General features: G+C 55.8%; 1 protein-coding gene and 1 long non-coding RNA gene across 2 annotated transcripts in view; one reads left to right on the top strand and one right to left on the bottom strand.

Moving 5' to 3' along the window:
- Nucleotides 1–16955, top strand: part of ELN (elastin) — a 40496-nt gene that overhangs the window by 233 nt on the left and 23308 nt on the right. Inside the window, 9 exon segments of the mRNA XM_077996486.1 lie at nt 6946–6996; nt 7813–7842; nt 9282–9314; nt 12806–12841; nt 14180–14272; nt 14549–14599; nt 14710–14760; nt 15444–15485; nt 16793–16864. Coding sequence (XP_077852612.1) covers nt 6946–6996; nt 7813–7842; nt 9282–9314; nt 12806–12841; nt 14180–14272; nt 14549–14599; nt 14710–14760; nt 15444–15485; nt 16793–16864 — 459 coding nt within the window.
- Nucleotides 12100–13865, bottom strand: LOC144339793 (uncharacterized). The gene is made up of 2 exons (XR_013415169.1): nt 13345–13865; nt 12100–13257 (listed from the first exon to the last, which is right to left on the bottom strand). It is a non-coding gene; the product is annotated as an uncharacterized LOC144339793 (long non-coding RNA).

Consider the following 16955-nt stretch of genomic DNA (forward strand, 5'->3'; position numbering starts at 1 on the left):
GCCCTTTGGGCCAGGTGACTGGACGCACAAGGGGGAGACCTTCATCCCTGGGAACTCCAAGGGGTCCCAGGTGGGAGCCCCTCAGCCACTGGGTCCTTGGAACTGCCCCTCCCAGGAGCCAGCCGTGTGCCCAGGAGGAACCTGTCAAACAGACACCCTCAGAATAGTCCCAACCCGGCATCCAGCTTTGCTGCCCTGCGAGGCTGAGGGGGCCCCTACTCAGATGCCCGGGTGCCCGCCCCGTAGGGGGATCAGAGCATCCTGGGGGAGGGCCCAGCAGGAACCCCTGGGTCTGGAGACATCGCAGTCTGCACACCTGTGAACACAGCTGGGGTGCACACCAGCCCTGGGGACAGGGAACCTGGGCTGATGCCAGCTCAACCGCAGTGAGCTGTGTGACCTCAGCAGGTTCCTTGATCCCTGGGAAGTCGGGATCCCCCCGTGAGGAAGGCCAGGGCTCCGCTTAGGATGGGTTTGCAGGTTGGGAAGCTGCCGCTGTGTTCTCCCTGCTGAGGCGGGCGGGGACTCCTGGTATGCATTTGTGTGTGTGTGTATGGGTGTGTTGTGTATGTGTGTGCAGGAACGAGCGTGCTGTGTGCTCATATATGTATATGTGCATGCACAGGTGTGCACGTGTGCAGATGCCCGGCTGTGTCACTGAACAGGGGAAGGGATTTCTGGAAAGGTACATATGTCTGCTCACAGGTTCATCCTTAGACAGGGGTATGCGTATATTTGGAGGAGGTATATGGAGCCGCTCCTTAGTATGTGCAAAAGTCTGCCACCTGACAGACATGTACACATGTAGACACGGGTGATCTGGCATCCAGGTGTGGTACTGGTGTGGACTGTCACTGTGTGTGTTACGGAGTGTGTGCATCCGTGTGTGTGAATGTGTGAGCGATGTGGCATGCAAGCGTGGAAAGGCGGGCTGGAGAAGGTGTCTGTCTCCTGGCAGAGGCAGGGTGGCTGTGACACAGGCTGGAGTGGATCCTGGGGCACTGCTGGGCCATCTGCTATGTGCCCCAACCCAGGCACAGTTGGTTATGGGGTTTGAGGGTGCCCCCGGTGGGGCTGCTGTGCCGCGGCCAACAGGGGAGCACTGAAGATGCTCCCCTGGCATGGGAAAAAGGAGGGCATTTGGTAGGGGTGCCTGGGTGGGGTCTGGTTTCCTTGGGAGTCCTCCTTGCCATGAGAACCAGGCATCGAGTGGGGGGCAGGAGGGCCACAGGGCGGAGTCAGGGGCCGGGGCAGGAGCTGCAGCTGTTTCCGTGAGATTGAACAGCTTCCCGTGCAGTGTCCGCTGCTGGACCTGGACAGGGCCAAGGGACGTGGGTACCCACAGGCGGGGCCCGGCAGGGGCAATGAGCCAGGGCCTGAAAGTGGCAACCCCGGGTCCATCTCAGCCTTCTCCCCAGGTGTAGCCCCCAAACACCCAGCCACCCTCCTTCCCAGATGGGGCCACCCCCTATAGGATGGCAGTTCATCATCAAGGAAGCTTGAGAATTAGAAATTATTATCATCACTTGACAAACAAGGAAACTGAGGCTCCGGCAGGCTAAGGTAATCCCTGGGGGTCAGTATCAGCCAACTCTCTGCCCCAGGTCAAAGGGCAAGAGGGTTAGGAGTGAGCTAGCAGGCAACATTTGGGGAGGGGAAGGCTTGGGGCTGAGTCCTTTAAAGCGGCCGTGACCTAGGCAGAATCAGCTCTCTCCTTGTGTCCTCAGTGACACTGCTAAACGCCCAGCTGGCCTCGCACTTTGCAGAGATCAATCTCAGCTCTGTCCCAGGTGGCTGGACTTGCTAGGTCCAAATAAGGGGTGTGTGAACTGATGAGCTCTTGTGGGGTTTTGCACAGAAGTGCTACTGAAGTCTGCAGAGGTCGGTGAGCCAACACGAGGAGTGAGGCGCTCGGTCACACGCTCACTGCCACTCACCTGGCTGTCCTGGGGGAGCCTGGCTTCTCCCTCAAGGAGGAGGGTGTCACTTATGCAAGTTCAGCGGCTCCAAGGAAGGAACCCTGTTGCGGGAGTGGGGGAGCAGGAGGAGGGGACAAGCTGCCCAGCCCCCAGGCTGTTTCAAAAGTGACCATGAGAAATTAACCCAGGGATAATTCTTTCCCATCCCCCAGAAATAGTATCAGGGATTTGGTTTTTGTTTTTGTTTTTGTTTTTCCTGATTTCCAAATTGAAGATGGTTTGGAACAGAGGTTTCCTTTTCTTTTATTTTTCTTTTTTATTTTTCTTTTTTACTTTTTTTATTTTTTTAAACTGAGACAGGGTCTCGCTGTGTTGTCCAAGCTGGTCTGAATTCCTGGGCTCAAGTGATCCTCCCACCTCGGCCTCCCAAAGTGCTTGGATTACAGGCATGAACCACTGCCTCTTTTTAAATATTTTTTAAATTATTTTTTTCCCGTCCTTAAGCAGGAACAGGGGTTTTCAACCTGGCTATCTATTAGACTTCCCACCCAAAAATCCCTGCTTGCTTTGGTTGGGGAGGGACCTGGACACAGACTTTTCAAGCTCCCCAGGTGACGATGGGTCGCCAGAGCCAAGAAGCACTGGTTTAGAGGTTGATTCCGCTCTGTGTGTCTGCTGAGGCCCTGGCATGAGGGCAAATGTGCCCTGTGTGGGAGGGGACACAGTCACCCAGTGGAGGACAGCTTGTTTTTGAAAACCCTTGGCAGCCTTCTGCATGCAAACAACAAACAGCTTGGTGTGGTCTTATCTGCTCCCCAAGTCAGTCCCCTGGACTTTGGTTTGGCAAAGCCCCCTGCCAAGGCCGGCTGGCCCCAGGCTCGCTCCCAAACAGGCTGCTTCCAACTCTTTGAACCTGGAGCCCAGGGCCCGGGCAAATGGCCCTACGTGTGACTTGGGGTCAGCTAGGGGTCCCAGACTAGGCACTTCAGCTCGCTGGTTCTCCATTTCCCTGGCTGCAAAATGGAGAGAAACAGCCCTGCCTGAAGTATCTCCTAGAGCCAATGAGAGGTTCCAGCAATGTAATATCTGGGGAAAAAAATGCATCAAATAAAAGGACCGTGGGAATGGACATTTTTAAAATAATCTATTATCTTATTCAGAGTCTGCTAATTTGGGCTCATGGATCCTTGTAATTAGTGCACATTGCTAAGGTTTAATACTCCCTCTCGCTACTTACACCATGTTTTGTCTAGTGGAGAGGCAGCTAATGTGTAAATAGAGGTGCAATGATGAAAGAAGCAGACAGGACTGGGTTGGGGGTGGCCAGAAGGAGCCTTGGGAAATCCAGGAAGGCTTCCCGGCAGAAGTGACATTTGAGTTAGACCTAAGGAGAAAGGTAAATGGGACCAGGTGCAGTGACTCATGTCTGTGATCCCAGCACTTTGGGAGGCCCACGTGGGCAGATTACTTGAGCCCAGGAGTTTGAGACCAGCTGGGCAACATAGGGAGGCCTCTATCTCTATTAAAAAAAAAATAAATAAATGAACATTTAAAAATAAATAAATAAGAAAGAGAGGTAAATGTTGGAGGAGCTGTCCGTGGATGAGGGGTAAGTCCCAGACTACAGGCTCTGGCAGGCAGAACCGAAGAGACAGAAGAGCAGACTCTCAGTCGGAGGAAGTCCTGTCTGCAGTCAGTGCTGACAGTATCTGGAGGTGGTGATTTTCCTGTCATGGGAGGTATGCAAGCAGAACACGAAGGATGTTTGCGGAAGGAGGTCCAGCCCAGGCCAGAAGACTGTTATGATCCCTGAGAGTCTAGGATCGTGATTCTAAGATGCAAGAGACAAGTTCCACCCTGGGCTAGTCAGTGAAACATGCCAAAACCACATAAAACAAGACAAGTGTTCTCCAGGCCAACTGCTTAGGGCCAGCTGAGCAACACAGTCAGGGAGAGCCGTGGGCTCGGGAAAGGCAGGCAGGAGAGTCTGAGCTCAGCCCTGGTGCAGGGGTAGGGCTTGGACGGAGGCAAGGACATTCCTGGCAGGAGAAACGGCTTGTGCCAAGGAGTGGAGGGAGAAGTGAGGATGCCCTGTGGGGCCTGGGGAAGCGGCTGTTACCTTTTCAAAGCCCTGTCCAAGTTCCAGCTGCTGTCTAATTTTATTCTCACCCCTCTCACTTGCAGAGAGGCAGGGATCCTTCGCAGCCCCTAAACTTTCTCCATTCCTTCATTGCAAAATGGGGATTAAAACCTCGGGCTCCCCAGGCTATCGCGGTTCAGGCGTGAAGTTTGGCAAACGCCACCATCGTCAGGATCTGAATGGTGGGGGTGGACAGTGGGGACAGAGGAGATCTGGGGGAGGGGAAGCTAAGTCTTTCCCCCCAGAAAGTGCCTGGGGTGCAGGAGGGCAGAACCCCAGGAGAAAGGAAGTCAGGGTTCAGCCAGGTGCGGGGGCTCAACAAGCCCAAGGCAGGAGGACTCCCAGGGCAGACGGGGATGAAACAGGTTAGAGCCGGATTCACAGACAACCTCCCTGCCTCCCCTCTCCTTAATTCACCCATCATGTATTAAGTAACTACTGTATACCTGGCCCTGGACAACGGACTGTGCAGTGAAATGGGAAGAAAATGAAACGTAAGGGCCACTGTCTTTTTATTTTTGAGCAATTCCTGTGTGCCAGCTCCAGAAGAGGATATAGCCTGTTACTTGAACCCTTTTACAATTTGCAGCAACCTTGCAACCTTGCAGCAACCAAGTGATTATCTGCCCCGTGTCGGAGAAAAGGAAACCGATGTTCAGAGAGGTTGAGTGACTTGCCCAAGGTCACACAGATGGTAAGAAGCAGCGAAGCCAGAATTAGAAGCCAGAGGGGTCTGTTCTGAGCGCTTTGCTCTTCCCCCCACCTCCACCACACTGTTCCCTGCAGTCTGCTCTGGAGCCGGAGAGTAGAGAGGAAGGGAGAGAGGGACATGAAGAAGGAGGGAGAGGGGGAGAAAGAGGAGGAAGGAGAGAGGCCAAGGCAGAGAAAGACACATAAGAGACTGTTAAGAGCTGGAGGCCGGAGCCAGGGAAGGCATCAGAGGCCCGAGGCGGGCCATGTGTGTGCTGGCAACGGATGACAGGACCCAAGTGCTCCTTCCCAGCAGGCCCAGCCCCCCTGGGGCCACCACTCCAAGCCTTGAGGTTCTGACCAGATTACTCGCACACTTCAGGCCTGGATTGCAGTGCCTGAGGAGCCACAAGCCCTGAGAGGGGGTGGCGCCGGGGTCTTGGCACAGGCGGCTGTGACAGCTCCACAGCCCTGACCCTGCTGGGCTGCAGCTGAGGCTGACAGGGCCCTGGGGCCAGCAAGCCCAGCTGTGCAGCGTCGCCAGGCCTTGGAGGCCAGACGTCTGGCCGCAAGGCCTCCGTGAACACATTGCAGAGACACCATCCCCCAGCCACGCCCATGCCCCACGGGGCTCTCAGCTCCTTTCAGAAAAAGCAGTGAGGGAGGGCTGGGCTGGGGCTTTGGCAAGGTGGCTTGTCAAGCTCAGAGGGGGGCCTTCTGAGGTGGAGCCAAGGCCCCGGTTTGGGACCCCGTCTGTTGCCATGGTGATGGCTCAGGCAGGGTCTGGATCCAGCATCACAGCGTTCCCCAGTGAGAGCTTCACTGGTCCATGGGGACTGAACTCGTGATCCTGCCTGGCCGGTGAATTCGCTTTTCCTTAGGAAACTATTCACTGTGCTCATTCATGGCGTCCCCCTGCGGCCCCGGCGCCTCCTAAGACAGCCCGTGTCAGACGGCCAGAGCCCCACCCAAGCTCGGCTGCCCAGTGGCTGAGGACGCTGACCTCACGCCGTCCTATCAGTGTGGGAATGGCTGCATTTGTGCTGGCAGCTGCACCTCCTTAATGCTTGCTGTAGCAGCCCGGCCTGCCCTTCCCAAAGCTCTAACCTCTACCCGGCAGCTCAGCTCAGGAAGAGAGTGGGCTGCCTGGTGAGAGGTGCTCAGACCCAGTGTTTTCCACCCCAGGCCCTCTCCCTGACTCCAGGGAGAACCAGGTAACACAGCAAGAACCATCATACTCCAAGGACTGGCAGCAGGGCACAGGGGCCTGTCATCCCAGCAATTTGGGAGGCCAAGGCAGGAGGATCACTTGAGCCCAGGAGTTCCAGACCAGCCTGGGCAACATACTGACACCTTGTCTTTACAAAAAAATGAATTAGCCAGGCATGGGGGTGCATGCCTATAGTCCCAGCTACTTGGGAGGCTGAGGCAGGAGAATCGCTTGAACCTGGAAGGAGGAAGTTGCAGTGAGCCGAGATCGTGCCACTGCACTCCAGCCTGGGCGACACAGCAAGACTCTGTCTCGAAAATAAAGGACTGGCCTGAGCTCGAATCCAGGCTCCGTCTCTTTCCAGCTGTGTGGCCCCAGGCATGTCCCTTAACCTCTCTGAACCTGATTTCACGTCTGTTAAAATGATAGTCTCTGGGAGTTGTGGCTCACACCTGTAATCCCAGCACTTTGGGAGGCCGAGGCAGGCAGATCACTTGAGGTCAGGGGTTCAAAACCAGCCTGCCCAACATAGTGAAACCCTATCTCTACTAAAAATACAGAAATTAGCTGTGCGTGGTGGCATGCATCTGTAATCCCAGCTACTCAGGAGGCTGAGGCAGGAGAATCACTTGAACCGGGGAGGCGGAGGTTGCAGTGCGCTGAGATCCCGCCACGCTCTCCAGCCTGGGTAACAGGCCGAGACTGTCTGTCTCAAACAAAACAAAATGATGACAGTAAGCCCTGCCCTTCCAACTTCACAGGCCGATTTCAAAGAGCAAGAATGAGAACACACTTTGTAAACACAAAGTATACACTTTGTAAATTGCTCTGGAGACAAGCAATGTCATTATTGCCATCAGCATCATTCTTGTTTCCATGTAATTCTGGGTTTTGCCATTGAAAGTAATGGCAAAAACCACAGTTACTTTTGCACCAACCTAATAGTTCTGGCTCCTGGAGGACTGACTCTACCTGTTTCCTTCCAGGAGTCCCTGGGGCCATTCCTGGTGGAGTTCCTGGAGGAGTCTATTATCCAGGTAATGTACATGAAACTTCCACACACCCAAGTCATGCAGATGATGATGATGTCCGTAATAGATGCACACTTTGACACTACAGAAGGTAGGAACATTGACACACCTACCGGAAGTCATGCCCAATTAAAATGCAATTAACAAGACACTTATTTACAGCTATTAAGAGCATACAGGCTGGACATGGTGGCTCACGCCTGTAATCTCAACACTCTGGGAGGCAGAGAAAGGAGACTGCTTGAGGCCAGGAGTTTGAGACAAGCCTGAACAACATAGGGAGATCCCCCTCTCTACACACACACACACACACACGAAAATTAAAAATTTTAGCCATGTTCTATGTTGAGAAAAATGAAAATGCAGTATAGAAATTTAAAAAAAGAATTAGCTGGGCATGGTGGTGCATGCCTGTAGTCCTAGCTACTGGGGAGGCTGAGGCAGGAGGATCACTTGAGCCTAGGAGTTCAAGGCTGTGGTAAGCTATGATTGCACCACTGCACTGAAGTCTGGGTGACAGAGTAAAACCCTGTCTCTAAAACGGAAAAGAAAAAAAAGAAAAGAAAAATCGAAAGTAATACTTTCAATACTTAAAAAGTATTTGAGTGTGCAGAAGTGACATGGAAGTGGGGAGAGACACCAGCACTCCCCCAGATACAAACTGGTACTGGACTGCTGGCCAGGCAGAAGAGAAAACTGAGGACAGGGCTTGCCCAAGGTCCCGTGTTAGGCAGGGGTGGATTCACCCATAGCTGGGGGTGGCAGCCGGCTTGCCTGGCAGGAATACTGATGCTCTCTCTCTCTCTCTCTCTCCCCCCACAGGGGCTGGTCTCGGAGGCCTTGGAGGAGGAGGTGAGCTCAGAAACCACACTTGTTCCTCACTGAAGGGGCCTGGGTTTCACCCGAGCCACACGCATCCTCAGACCTGATAACCGTAGGAGACCCAAGCATCAAGGACTCCCTCATTTCACAGACAGCGTCCAGGCGGGGGGAAGAGGCTTCCTTGAGAACCAGAACCCATTGGCCTTCCCAGTGCCTGCCCTAGACTTTATCCCTGGTGCTCTCTACCTTCCTTTCTATTTTTTTTTTTTTTTTTTTCTGGAGGAGGGTAGGGCCGGGGGAGGGACAGAGTCTCATTCTGTCGCCCAGGCTGGAGTGCAGTGGCATGATCTAAGCTCACTGCAGCCTCTGCCTCCCAGGTTCAAGTGATTCTTTTCCCTCAGCCTCCCAATTAGCCAGGACTACAGGCGTGTGCCACCATGCCCAGCTTATTTTTGTATTTTTTCTAGAGACAGGGTTTCTTTTTTTTTTTTTTCTTTTGAGACGGAGTCTCACTCTGTCGCCCAGGCTGGAGTGTAGGGGCGCGATCTCGGCTCACTGCAAGCTCCGCCTCCCGGGTTCATACCATTCTCCTGCCCCAGCCTCCCAAGTAGCAGGGACTACAGGTGCCCGCCACCACGCCTGGCTAACTTTTTGTCTTTTTTAGTAGAGATGGGGTTTCACCGTGTTAGCCAGGATGGTATCGATCTCCTGACCTCGTGATCCACCCTCCTCGGCCTCCCAAAGTTCTGGGATTACAGGCGTGAGCCACCGCGCCCTGCCGATACAGGGTTTCATCATGTTGGCCAGGCTGGTCTCAAACTCCCAACCTCAAGCAATCTGCCTGCCTCGGCCTCTCAAAGTGCTGGGTTTATAGGCATGAACCACCTTGCCCAGCCCCTTCCTATTTCTTTTGATCCTCAAAACCCTCCCTGCCAAGCCAGCTGAACAGGCACCATCATCCTTTTTTTTGTTTTGAGACAAAGTCTTGCTCTTGTCACCCAGGCTGGAGTGCAGTGGAGCGATCTTGGCTCACTGCAACCTCCACCTCCCAGGTTCAGGTGATTCTCCTGCCTCAGCCTCCCGAGTAGCTGGGATTACAGGCACATGCCACCACGCCCGGCTAATTTTTATATTTTTAGTAGAGCAGGGTTTCACCATGTTGGCCAGGCTGGTCTCAAACTCCTGACCTCAGATGATCCGCCTGCCTCAGCCTCCCAAAGTGCTGGGATTACAGGCATGAGCCACCGCGCCCGGCCCATCATCCCATTTTGAGGCTGAGACTCTGGGGCTCAAAGAGTATAAACCATGAGTTAGAAGTAGAGCTAGATTCCCAGGGGCTCCGTGTCTGAAGGGGAGGACCTGGGGCGTGAGATTCCACACTGCCCACACTTTCCCTGGGACGGGGGTTGGATAAGTAGTAGATGGATGAGCTGGGCACCCCCGTTCACTATCTTCTCTTCCGTCTGCAGCGCTGGGGCCTGGAGGCAAACCTCTCAAGCCAGGTAAGACCCAAGGCCTCCGAGCACTGAGAGAGAGCGAGGGGGCTGGGGAGGGAGGAACCTACCCAACTGGGAAAGAGACAAGGAAGCCGAGAACAGGACAAGGAAGCCAACGGGCAGGAGGAAGGAGGGAGGTGTGGACACCGATTAGCCTCCCAAGGATGCGTAGGCCTGGGCCAGGTCCCGGGGCTTCCAGGAACAGGAGGCTGCAAGCAGCTCCACGTCTTCCCTGTGTGAGGGCGTCTAGCATCTACCCTACACGTGCTTGTGTGTGTACCCAGCTGTCCAGAAACTCCTCTCTGCAAAGGAGAGGCTGTCTCAGAGCCTCTGCACTAGAGGCAACGTCAGGGATTGCTCCAGTTCCAGTGGCCTCCAAGCCTTACATGACCCTTGGGAGCTCAGCCCCAGATCCTCAGCCCCAGACTTCCGCTGAGTGATCCCCTAGCCCTTGACCCCAGATCGCCCTGACCTTGATGCCATTCTGAGCCCTTCTCCTGACTCCAGACAGAGCACCGGTCTCAAGCTGAAGCTTAACCCCAGTCCAAGCCCTGAGCCTAACCCCAGGCTGAACCCTGACCCTGCTGGCCCTGCTGACCCTGGTCCCACAGGACCCCCAATCCTGGCCTCAGGCCAAGCCCTGACCCCAAGCCCAAGCTGAGCACAACCCTGGTCCCGGATAAGCTCCCCTCCTAATCTCAGGCCCCTTCCAGCTGTGTCCAGACCATGGAGTTTTCCAGTAAGAAGGTGTGGCCGGATCTATCCTGGCCTCACCCAAGGGATTGGGATCTGCCACGAGGGTCCACTCTCAGCTCTGGGGAATGCACCCCCAGGAAGGAGGGCGGGGCAGGTCCCTCCGGGAAATACTGGCGGATAAGGAGCAGGTGGAGGAAACAGCGTCTCTCTCCAGATTGATGGCCCCTCGGCATGAGACGCTCCACATGTGACTTTGGCCGCCCCACACCCTGAGCTGTGTTGCCCTGGCTCAGAAGCCCAAGTCTCCAGGACACAGTTTAGATGTCCAAGAGCTCTTATGAAATCCTGATCGTTGATAATCCAAGTGCAAATGAATCTTCAAGACCCAGATTCCCCTGCGCTGAAAGTCCATCTGGGTTGTGAAACACCGGGGCTGGGGCCAGGAGAGGCGGGAGAGTGGGGTGCCTGGGGTCTACAGGGCTCTGCAAGGCCAGGAGACCCTGGGGGCTTGCCACTTATCCCTGCCAGCACCTATAATCTGTCCTCCTGGAGTGGGTGAGAGTTCTTAGCAGGGTCTTTGATGGTGGAGAGAGGACAGGGGAGCTGATAGTGGCACAGAGGTGCGGAGGTAGGTCTGTGCTTGGCCTGGAAGACCCACATTGAGGAGGTTGTGCCTGCAAAGCTGGAAGGTACATTCATTGATCCCACTAGCAGCAAAAGACACAGAGCAGGTTGTGGTTAAACACCGGAGGAAAGACAGACAACTCCCTGTGGAGTTCCAGGATGTGTAGTTGCGAAAGTGAGGCTTTTGTTAATGAAAGATTTAGGTTAGACTTCTGAAAGAACTTCCAGCTCAGGGTGAAGGAGTCAGTCCAAAGGAAAGTCAGAGCATCTCCTTCTGATAAAAAGGGCGCTGTTTCCAGGCAAGGGGCTGGATTCCATGACCTCCCCGAAGACTCAGGGCTACAAAAGGGTTGGCAGAGCCCCCATGGCACCCCCAGGGAAGCCCCCACATCCGGGCTGCCTGGACGTCCGGGCCTGCCCAGGCAGAATGGAATGGGGCACAGGCAGCGCGTGTCATGCCTGGGAACAATTAATCCCTTGGTGACAGAGGGTGGGTGGCCTGGCAGCTGCTTTTCCACGTGGGCGCCACCACGGGTCCAAGCTGGCCCCGCCCTGCCTCAGCTCTCAGCGGGGGACCGGGCAGCTAGGAGTCTGCACGCCCCACGCCCTGAACACTAGCCAGAGGCCAGTCGCCCACTGAGAGGGTCACGGGCAAGGACAAGAAGGACCTGGGAGCACCCACTGTGCGCCCTGGGTAGGTTGCACACACTAGGTGCTTTCTGCGCACACACTCACTGGTCCCAGAATGGCCATTTTGTAGATATAATGGCCATTTTGTAGATAGTGAAAACTGAGCCTGATCGGAGAGGCAAATTAACCTGCTTGTGCTCATGGAGGCTGGGTAGCAGCAGCAGGGTCTGAATCTAGAACTCTCTGATTCCAGAAAGAAAGGAGGATGGGGCTGGCCAGGTCCCTGAACTCCCAGCTGTGGTCAGCCCCTCCCCACTTTCTCCTCCTTTCCGGGTGCTGGAATCCTTGGGGCATTTGGGGCAGGTGAGTGCAAAGGAAGGAGAGCAGGCAGAGGCAGAAGTGGTCAGGCCACAGGACAGGACGTTCAGGCTGGGATCATGGGAAAAAGGAAGATGGCTCCAGAGAAGCCACCTGTCCCCCACTGCAGTCCCAGCCCCTTCTCACTTCCTGTGCAGTCCTCAGCTTCCGCTGTCAGTCCCTCTGTGGACAGGTCTGAGCGTGTCCCTTGCCCTCTCAGAGCTCAGGAAACAGGCCTGGCTTGAGAGAAGCGACTGCCAGAGCTGGTGGGGCAGGGCCCGAGTGCTGGGAAGTGACTTCTGCCTGATTACCAGGCGCTCCTGCCCAGAGGCAGAGACGCTTCTTACATGAGGCTGGCTGAGTTTCAGAGGGGTCCAGGTCCCACTAGTAGGAAATGAGGGACGAGGAGTGGTTAGTAACAGAGACCACACCCAGGGAAAGCCAAGGGGGACCTATCCAGGGTACAGCGGGTTCCATGTTTGGGATCCATCCCCGGAGAGGACTCGCCCCTGGGGCTCAGGACTGGCACTTGTAGGAGAGATCGTCACATAATTAGAAACAAACCTGGCACGGTTGTGAACTCCGACCTGATGGCCCATTGGTCCTGGCCAAGGCAAAGGAATGTCTCCCGGCGCGGGAGACGAAGCGATTGGGCCCAGATGTGGGGAGGAGACAGCCAGAGGGACCCATTTGATGTCTCATAAACATCTTAGCAAGGAGGCTCCTGGGCTGCAGGGCAGGCTGGATGGAAGGACAGATGGGTAGTGGGGACACAGGAGTTCCCCAATGTAGGTGAAGGGGAGGGGACTGAGTCAAGAGATATCTGCAAGGAAGCAGAAGACAGATCTCACTGGCCTGGGTGAGGTCTCGCTCACGGACTCTGCTCTGTCCCAGCCCTTGCCGAAAGCCCTGCTGAATCCTGTTAGCCAGCAGGACTTCTAGGAGAAGCACAGGGCTGGCCCAGGCTTGTTAGGGATCGGTGCAATGACACCTGCATTGCGCATAGTAGTCGCTCACTAAACTACTGGTGAATGCTATTTTATCAGGATCGACCCTGAGCATCACAGGCTTAGGGACCAGCCCAGGGACCTGAGTGGCTGATCACAGCACTGCCCTAACTCCATGAGACCCTTCCCACTCTGGGCCTCGGAATGCTGCCTATACACCTGTCTCTGTTTTCCTATCCACAGGTCCTGGAGGGCTTGCGGGCACTGGCCTTGGGGCAGGTGAGTACTGACACCCAAACAAGATGCCCTTTGTGGGGACCAGACCCTGAGCTCAACCCAGGGCTGGTATGGAGCACAGTCATGGAACAAGGGTACAGGCCAGGTTCCGTCCTGGGCACTGATGGGGACTGATGCTGATACCACCTGCCCCAAGCAGCTGCCCAGGACATGAGGAAATGGCAGCTGAGTACCTGGGTTCCTTTATAACATAGTAGTGAAGGCTGCATGGAGGAAGCCCCACGGACCAAGGAAGCCCAGGGGAGTCACTTAACTCAGCAGGGGTTCAGGAAGGCATTCTAGAGGAGGTGGGTGGGGAAATTTGACCCCAAAAGATCCATGCAGTTTTCAGGAAGGCTGAGGTGAGAGGATCAATGGAGCCCAGGAGGCTAAGGCTTCAGAGAACTATGATCATGTCACTGCACTCCAGCCTGGGTGACAGAGAAAGACTTCATCTCTTTTGTTGTTGTTGTTATTGTTGTTGAGACAGAGTCCCACTCTGTCACCCAGGCTGGAGTGCACTGTCTCGATCTCAGCTCACCACAACCTCCGCCTCAGGTTCAAGTGATTCTTGTGTCTCAGCCTCCCAAATAGCTGGGATTACAGGCGTGCACCACCACGCTCGGCTAATTTTTGTATTCTTAGTAGAGACAGGGTTTCCCCGTGTTAGCCAGGCTGGTCTCGAACTTCTGGCCTCAAGTGATCCACTCACCTTGGCCTCCCAAAGTGCTGGGATTACAGTCTCAAGCCACCGTGCCCGGCCACAAGACCCCATCGCTAAAGGAAAAAAAAAAAAGAGCCATACAGTTTTGTCAGAGCTGTCCGACACACTAACCCCAGCACAGAATCTAGTTATGGTGCTTAGGCACAGTGGCTCACACCTGTAATCCTAGCACTTTGGGAGGCTGAGACGGGCAGATGGCTTGAGCCCGGGAGTTCGAGACCAGCCTGGACAAGATGGTGAAATCCTGTCACTACAAAAAATACCAAAAAAAAAAAAAAAATTGCCAGGCACAGTGGCATGCACCTGTAGTCCCACCTACTCAGAAGGCTGAGGTGGGAGGATTGCTTGAGCCTGGGAGGTTGAGGCTGCAGTGAGCCGAGATCGCACCACTGCACTCCAGCCTGGGTGACAGAGTGAGACCTTGTCTTTAAAAAAAAAAAAAAAAATCCAGTACTGGTGAGCAGTGCTCACATAGATGTCCTGCAGGCATTGATGTCTGGCAGACAGCAGAAGAGCCTCCAATCTGCTTCCTGAGTGGGGCACGGCCAGGCAGGGCCAGTGTAGGAGTCTTCATGGGTGTGGTAGCTCAGGACCTCACCCCATCCTCCCCTCCGCAGGGCTCGGCGCCTTCCCTGCAGGTGCCTTTCCGGGGGCTCTGGTGCCTGGCGGAGTGGCTGATGCTGCTGCAGCTTACAAAGCTGCCAAGGCTGGTGAGTGGTGCTCTTTGGGGCATGCCACAAGCCCTCTGGCTGCCATGGGGCCCCTCCGCTTTGCAAAGAACCCCCTCAACTCAGACCTGGGAACTGGGTGGGTGGGATTGTTAGCTGCAATCTACTGGGGCTCAGGGAGGCAGCTAGCTGTGCCCAGTCTGCAGGTGAGTTAGTAACGGGGCCAGACCTCAATGCCAGGCCCTCAGCATGCAGCCCCGGGCCCTTCTGCCTCCCCACTGTTCCTTGTGCAATGCCTCAGCTATCCTGGCTCTGCAGGCGCTGGGCTCGGTGGTGTCCCAGGAGTTGGTGGCATTGGTGGTGTTGGCGGTGTTGGTGGCTTAGGAGTGTCTACAGGTACGATGGCTGTCCCCGAACTCCCTGGGTCAAGCTTGCAGGCCTGGGTGGAGCCAACTCTGATGTGGCCCCTTCTGTACCAGGTGCGGTGGTTCCTCAGCCTGGAGCCGGAGTGAAGCCTGGGAAAGTGCCGGGTCAGTGCGGAGTCCCTGGGGCTGGAGGACAGAGGGCAGGGAGGGGCAAAGGGCAGGGAGGGGCGGGCAGGGCCTGGCTTCAGTCGGGCAGAGGAACTAGCCAGGCCCAAAGTGTGGTGCCTGCATCTGTGAACTGGGGAGGAGGGGCCTGGCCTACTCCCTGGGCCCTTCTCCCAGGATCCTGGGGTAGAAAGAGACGGGCTCTGTGGCAGGCTGTCGGGCGACAGATGGGGAAACTGAGGCTCAAAGAGGCGAGTCAGTGTGGAAGGGCTTGCAGCAAGTCCTGACAGAGCTAGGGGAGCCCCGTGTCCTCTGACTCCCCATCTGGTACTCGTTCTGCCGAACCAAGCCCTTTAGGAAGTGACTTCAGGTTAAACAAAAGACTGCCTGAGTCTACACAGCAGGGAGGGACATCTGGAAGCTGTTAGCCAGAGGTGGGCTGGCCCAGCCATGTAAACAGGCTCCAGGAGACAGAGATAAATCCACACACCGAAGAGTTTGCAGATGACTTCCGAAACTCGTGGGAGGAGGGTTGTGGCCACCCCACGTCTGTCCCTGGCTGCCCCTGTCGGGCAAGGGGCTGTGGGTTTGAGGGCCTTGGAGCTGCCTGGGTGGGGAGGGCCGGGGAGGGAATCCCTGGAGGCTGAGCTACTGCTCATAACTTTGCTTTCTTTTGGCCACAGGTGTGGGGCTGCCAGGTGTATACCCAGGTGGAGTGCTCCCAGGCACAGGTGAGGGCAAGGAGGGAAACAGGGACTGTATAGGAAGAAAGCAGCCAGGACGCAGTGGCTCACGCCTGTAATCCCGTTGTTTTGGGAGACTGAGGCGGGAGGATGGCTTGAGGCCAGGAGTTTGAGACCAGTCTGGGCAACATAGTAAGACCCTCGTCTCTACAAAAAAATTTAGCCAGGCATGGTGGTGTGCACCTGTAGTCCCAGCTACTCGGGAGGCTGAGGTGGGAGGATTGCTTGAGCCCAGGAGGTCCAGGCTGCATTGAGCTATGATGGCACCACTGCACTGCAGCCCGGGTGACAGAGCAAGACCCTGTCTCAGAACAAAGAAAAAGAAAAAGAAACAGAAAAGCAGCCCCCTCAACCTCCCTAGTACTCCCCTCGCCTCCCCGAAAAGCAGAGGCCACCAGAAGCCCTGGGTCCTGACCTGAGCCATTTCCCCAAACACCAAAGCTCAGGCTAACAGACATAAGGTCCCTGGCAGTCTGTCCATCCCCTAAAGGTCAATCATCCTTCCTGCACCCCACCCAAGTCCTGATCCCAGGCACAGATCATCATCACAGCCAGAGGCGGGCCCCCAAGGACAGACCCCAGAGTGACCAGCTGTTTCCCAAAAGCTGTGAGTCACCAGGGGGCCACCCAATGAGTCTGCCCTGCAGGAGATCCTAAAGAGCTGCCCCTCACCCTCCTTTCCCCTGCCAGGGCCTGACCACCTCACCCAACATGTGACCTCCTGAATTCCCCCAAAAGCCCAGATTTAGGCTGTTCTGTGGGATTTGCTGACAGAGTGGCCCTTCCTCCCTCTCTCCTCTGCTACGCCGAGAGCCAAGGCTGCCCAGCCCCAGGGGAGACGGGAGAGGTGGAAGACGCTGGCATGGTCCCAGCTGTAGCTGGATGGCTGCTTTGGGGGCCTGGGTTGTGAACGAGAGCCCCAGAGAGCATGGGCCTCCCTGGTCTACGGGCAAGTGGCACCACCCAGCCGCTGTCCCTCTCTTTACCCTTTTTGCGGAGGGTAGTCGGGACGGCTTTTGTGATTAACTCCAGCATAGAGATGAGGCTGACTGAGGCACAAGCTCACATGGCTGGGAAATAGGATTAAAACTCAGATCTTCTGACCTTGAGCCAGACAGGGAAGGAAAGTCAGCACTAAACAGGTCCTTTCTCCACCCACCCCGTGAGCCGTGCCTGTCACTGACAGTCGGTCCCAAGGGAGGTCAGCTGGGGGACCTGAGGAGGGGAGGGGTTCCCAGCAGGGCCTGCAAGGCCTGCCTTCCTCTGCTCACTGCTTTGTCCCCCGGCAGGAGCTCGGTTCCCCGGTGTGGGGGTGCTCCCTGGAGTTCCCACCGGAGCAGGAGTTAAGCCCAAGGCTCCAGGTATGCAGCTGTCTGGACAGAGAGCTGATGGTGGGGACTCTCCCACCACCTTCTGGCCCTGGGTGTGAAATGGGGTGGGATCCTGGACTGG

Source organism: Macaca mulatta, chromosome 3, assembly GCF_049350105.2.
Source record: "Macaca mulatta isolate MMU2019108-1 chromosome 3, T2T-MMU8v2.0, whole genome shotgun sequence".
In the NCBI taxonomy this organism is placed as follows: domain Eukaryota; kingdom Metazoa; phylum Chordata; class Mammalia; order Primates; family Cercopithecidae; genus Macaca; species Macaca mulatta.